At 42.9% G+C, this 6,000-nt stretch overlaps 1 protein-coding gene across 2 annotated transcripts in view; it reads left to right on the top strand.

Moving 5' to 3' along the window:
• Positions 1 to 6,000, top strand: part of oit3 (oncoprotein induced transcript 3) — a 31,390-nt gene that overhangs the window by 20,360 nt on the left and 5,030 nt on the right. For both annotated transcript variants that reach the window (XM_073025383.1, XM_073025382.1), the window contains exons 6-7: positions 1,775 to 1,935; positions 3,540 to 3,955. In XM_073025383.1, the coding sequence (XP_072881484.1) occupies positions 1,775 to 1,935; positions 3,540 to 3,955 (577 nt within the window). The remainder of the gene's footprint in view (positions 1 to 1,774; positions 1,936 to 3,539; positions 3,956 to 6,000) is intronic.

Genomic DNA, 6,000 nt, shown 5'->3' on the forward strand with positions numbered 1-6,000 from the left:
ACAGGTTTACTCCTGACCCTGTGTGAAGTTTGCATCGTCTCTCTATGACCATGTGGGTTTCCCCTGGTTTCTCCGTTGGCCTAACGTACCTCAAACATGTGTGGCTTTGTAGGTTAATCAGCTACTGCGATACAGGTGACCCAGGTTCAAATACCACTACAGTCTATAAAGGAGGTTGTACATTCTCCCTGTAACCAGGTGGGCGTCCTTGTTGGAGTGTAGGGAGACTAAAGTGGGCCTAGTGTAAGGGATTAGGATTACTAGTGATTGCAAGCTGGTCAACATGGATTCAGTGGGCCGAAGGGCCTGTTTCCCTACTGTATGGCTCTATAATCTCATAATATCTTGTTCTTAAGACCATCATCCCTACTGTGGCCTCAGCAACTCGCCAGAGTCCTCTGTCCTACGCCAGTCTTTCAAGTTTATTTATTTTATTTATTTAGCGATACAGTGTGCAGAGGCCCTTCCGGCCCGTCAGTCTCTGGCACCCCAGCAACCCTAACCTAATCACGGGACCATTTACAACGACCAATTAACCTGCCTGGTACCCCTTTGGACTGAGGGAGGAAACCGGAGCACCTGGAGGAAACCCATGCATTCCATGGGGAGGATGTACAGAGACTCCACACAGAATGGTGCTGGAATTGAGCTCCGAACTCCCAAACACCTTGAGCTGTAATAGCGTCATGCTGATTGCTACCCAAGTTGTACGTAGGTGTAGCAAATCTCCTATGTCATCTAGGCGAAGATCGTTCCTCTCCCAGGAGCTTCCTTTGGCATTTCTGTAGTTTGGGTTTTTAAGGGTTGGGTTGATAGCCCCATGTCTAACCTTCATGATTTCACAGCGGGGCCTGGGACCATCCATGGCGGAGTTAACCCCGTAATACAACTGGATAATAATGATGTGAGACACATCACTTGTTTATTTATTGTGATGCAGAGGGAACAGGCCCTTCCAGCTCATCAACCTGTGCTGTCCAGCAACCCCCCATTTAACCCCAGCCTAATAACGGGACAATTTATAGTGACCAGTTAACCCACCAATCGATATGTCTTTGGTCTGTGGGAGGAAACCCACGCAGTTACAGGGAGAATGTACAACCTCCTTCATAGACTGTAGCGGAAACTGAACCCGGGCCGCTTGTATTGTAAAGCATTGTGCTAACCATGACACGACCATGTCATGTTTCCATTAAATGAAAGAGACCATTCCATCCAACGGAATGAGAGTCACAGTCCTCCATTGTTAAACAGGGACCTTAAATTGCCTCGGATCATAAAACGTGAGGGAGAGAGAAACATGACCCCCATGCAAATATCCAATACCATAGACTCAGAAACCCTGGATTCAAACCAGGTGAATAGATGCATTTGGGATCATCCCTAAAACAAAATAAATCTAAATAATTAAGTAGCCCTTTCAAATTTCCATTTTGTCCTCTCTGTTCTATAGAGAATACTTTCTGTTTCTCTGCCCTATCGTGTCCAACCATATATCCCAAAAAGGAAACCCTCATTCATCTCTTCTGTAATTTGAAACCAGGCTTCAAACCTGGCAGGTGCTTCTAACGCTTGCACTTAGAGGGGACCAAGCTTCTCTTTTCAGTTTGAACCATTTAAAACATCCATTCAGAGGCAGAATCTTTGCCTTACTTGGAATCAAGCCAACCTAATGAAATGGGTTTTAGATGCTCCCTGCTTAAAATGTTGTTCTACACCACACACCACACTCTAATCCCGTGACTTTACACTTTGTGGTCTCTTTCTGTGCTAGTGCCTGTACAGTGCAAGTCAGAGTCGATCGAAGTGGCTGTACCCAAGGATCTGGTTGGAGGTTTGGAACTGTATCTCTTGAATGCATCGTGCAAAGCACTTTCCAACGGGACGCACTTCAACATTAACTTCAATCTCAAAAGCTGTGGCACAGCTGTTGAGGTAACAATGTAAAATAAATCGACATTGCAGGAGTAGGACCATTAGATCATAAATTTCAGGAGCTGAATTTGGCTATTTGACCTATTGAGTCTGCTCTCCACTGTTACATTATGGCTAATTTGTTATCTCTCTCAACCCCATTCTCCTGTCTTCTCATCATAAACTTTGATGCCACTACTAATCAAGAACCTATCAACCTCCACTTTAAATATACCCAATGACTTGGCCTCCACACCCACCTGTGACAATGAACTTCACAGATTTACCACTCTCTGGCTAAAGAAATCTCTTTTGTATAGGGATGTCCTTGTTTCCTGAGACTGTGTCCTCTGGTCCTAGACTCATGCACCATAGGAAACATCCACTTTAACAAGATTTTCCAATATTTGATAGGTTTTAATGTGAATGGTTTGGGAATAATCTGGAAGCTGACTTCTATTTAAATCTTTGTCCCACTTACTTCTCCACCAATTCCATCCTAAATTAACTTCCAAATCCCACACTATGTGCACTGATGTGGGAGATCGACTTAGATTGCACCATTTCCTTTATGTAAGTTGGACTGGGTGCATAGTCAGAGAAAGGTGGAATAGTGACACAGCTGGTAGAATTGGTGTCTCACAGCTCCAGTGACCAGGGAGGATGCTGAGGCTTTGGAGAGGGAGCAGAAGAGGTTTCCCAGGATGCCGCCTGGCTTAGAGGGCATGTGCTTTAATGAGAGACTGGACAAACTTGGGTTGTTTTCTTTGGGAGTGTCGGAGGCTGAGAGGAGATCTGATAGAGGTTGATAAGCTTATGAGAGGCATAGATAGACAGGGAATATCCTTTCTCCCAGGGTAGAAATGTCTAGTACCAGAGACCATGCATTGAAGATGAAAGGTTCCAAGGGGATGTGAGAGGTAAGCTTTTTACTCAGAGAATGCTGGATGCATGGAATGTGCTGCCTGGTATCGTGGTAGAGGCAAATACACTGGAAGCTTTTAAGAGACATTTAGACAGGCACGTGAATGTGAGGAAGATGGAGGGATATGGACTTTGTGTGGGTAGGAAGGATTAGTTTTTGGGTGTTTTTTTGATTTACTCTTTAGCACAACATTGTGGGGCAAAGGGCTTGTTCTTGTGCTGTACTGTTCTATGTCCTATGTTCTAAGTTATATGATAGTAGATGATCAGCCATGATCTCAGAATGGCGGTGCAGGCTCGAAGAGCCGTATGGTCTACTTCTGCATCTATTGTCTATTGTCCTATGTGCTGTGCTCTTGTTTCCTCCCACATCGCAAAGGCATGCAGGCTGGTAGATTAGCTGGCCCTTGTAAATTGTTCTGGTATGTACATGGTGAATGGCAGAACCTTAGAAAGGGTGTGAGAAGAATAAAATGGAATTAGTATTGCATTCATGTAAATGGGTGCTTGATGGTTAGCACTGACTTGATGGTCTGAATGGGCTTGTTACATGCTATTATAATTCTAAAAGTACTGACTAATTTTTCTGTTTGTATCTCTCCCACTCCCTCACTCCTGCCCCTTCCCCACCCCCAACTCTCTCCCTCCCCACTCCCCTTCCCCCACCCCTCTCCTCCCTCGCCCTGTCTCTCTCTCTCTAGGTTGCGGATGATAACATAATTGCTAGGAACACACTGACTGGAATTCCCAAGCAGACACCGGGCAGTAATGGGGATATCATCATCCGGACCAGTAAGCTCGTGATTCCCATCACCTGTGAGTTCCCTCGCCAATATATGGTGTCTGAAGGATATGTACCCAACCCTGCAAACTCCCCGCTGCAGATTTCGGGCCGAAATCATGGGCTCTTCCCCTTCGCTCTGGAGATCTTTAAATCCAAGGACTTCGATGAAATTTATAAAGACACCCCGCCTGTTCTCAAACTCCGAGACTCCCTATACTTTGGGATTGAACCTCTCATGCATGTGGATGGCCTTGAAGCTCTGGTGGAGAACTGCTTTGCTACTCCCTCTCCCAGCAGTGATGATATTATGAGGTACTACCTCATAAAGGATGGGTAAGTACCAATCTGGACACTGTGCAAGATTTTACATTTTGTTTTGTGGATTGTGTATAACATTGGCAAGATCAGTATTTTAATTCATTGTCCATCCCCAAACTTCCCTTCAAAGCCATTTCAGAGAGCTTTTCAGTGTGAGGTCACATACAATCCTGACAAGGTTAGGATGGCAAACTTTCTTCAGAGAGTACCACAGCATGGGAACAGGCTTTCTGCCCATCTGCTCATGCCAATCTCTTATTCTCCCTCACCTGGACCGTAGCCCTCCACACCCCTCCCATCCATATACTTATCCAAACTTCTCTTAAATTTTGAAATCTAACTTATACCTACCACCTCCACTGACAGTTCATTCCACACTCTCAGCATCCTCTGAATGAGGAATTTCTCCCCTCAGCTTCCCCTTAAATATGGTTAACCCATGACCTCTAGGTCTAGTCTCACACAACTTCAGTGAAAAAAGACTGCTTGCATTTACCCTATCGGAACCCCTCATAATTTTGTATACTTCTGTCAAAGTTCCCTTCATTCTTCTATGCTCGATGGAATAAAGTCCTAATCTATTCAACTTTTCCCTATAACTCAGATTCTCAAGTCCTGGCAACATCCTTGTAAATTTTCTCTGCACTCCTTCAATCTTATTGATATCTTTTCTGTTGGTGGTAACCAGAACTGCAAACAATACTCCAAATTAGACCTCATCAATGTGTTATACAACTTCATAATGATATCCCAACTCATAAATCAAATAATTTGATTTATGAAGGAGTCATTGAGAGAAACAGGCCTTTCAGCCCTTCAAGTTCATGCCAAACAACAAGCACCTATTTTACTTTAATCCTACCCTAACCCAATTTATTATTCCAAGATCCCCATCCTCTCCACCCCACCTAGACCCTACCCCTCTACCCCATCTAGATCCTATCCTACCTCTCATCTATGCACTAGGGGCAATTTACAGTGGCCAATCAACAACTCATGTAAGGCTCCATATAGATAGCATCTATAGAAGCTATAGAAGATATATATATATATCTTGTTTGAACAAACATTCGCTATTGTGTACGTAATTCATTGTGGGTTATATGTGTGAAGTACATGAATTGCATAATGCTATCACTCCGCCACATCTTAAGTGCATATCTTGCTTAAAGTAAAAATGATACTAAGATACGTTATTCCCTGCCCTTTGTTCTTATTTTGATTAAATTTAATGTTTTGGAGTTACAAAACACAAAAGTGGTGATGTGAAAGTATTAAATGCACTCAAGATGACTACATACCTGTTGAAGTGCTGTGAGATAACTGAGGTATTAAAAACGCTGCAAAAACCATCTGAGTTTTTGTGAAAAGGCAGCGCAGCACATTATTTTCTTCAAAGGGGGAGAAAATTGGTCGAGTTAAAACAAAGGCAGCAAAGGGACAAATTCATGGGTTCATAAACAGTGAGTACTGAGTCATAATAATAATCAGAAATTTTGAGAAATCAGAAATGGCTGGCTACATTCAAATGATAGATGCATTCAATTGCACAAGAGATAAGTGGAATATGTATATTGAGCGAATTAAGCAGTGCTTTAAAGCAAATAAAGTAGCCAATGAAAAGCAATTGCCAACTTTGCTGATTGCATTGGATTTAAAGGCTAGTTTGCTTGGAAGTTTGACTGCTCCAATGAAATCAGCTGTAATAAGATTTGCTGGTATGATGGAAGTAATACAGGAACATTTAGAACCAAAACCACTGTTGACTGCAGAACACTTAGGTTTCATAACGGAATCAAAAGGAAGGGGAAGTCCATTTCAGTGTACGTGGCTGAACTGAAGAGATTGTTCTAACCATTGTTAGTTCAGTAATGGGCCTAATGATGCTCTGAGAAATCATTTAGTTTGTGGAAATCTTACACAAAAGCATTCCAAAAGTGGTTCCTAACTGAAGCACAACTTACATTTAAAAGATCAGTTGAAATAGTGGTGTGTCAATGGAAACAGTAGAAAGAGACACAACTGAGTTGTGGTCAGGAGTGGAAAGTGAGCATCAACAG

Source organism: Hemitrygon akajei, chromosome 21 (genome assembly GCF_048418815.1).
Source record: "Hemitrygon akajei chromosome 21, sHemAka1.3, whole genome shotgun sequence".
Classification (NCBI taxonomy): domain Eukaryota; kingdom Metazoa; phylum Chordata; class Chondrichthyes; order Myliobatiformes; family Dasyatidae; genus Hemitrygon; species Hemitrygon akajei.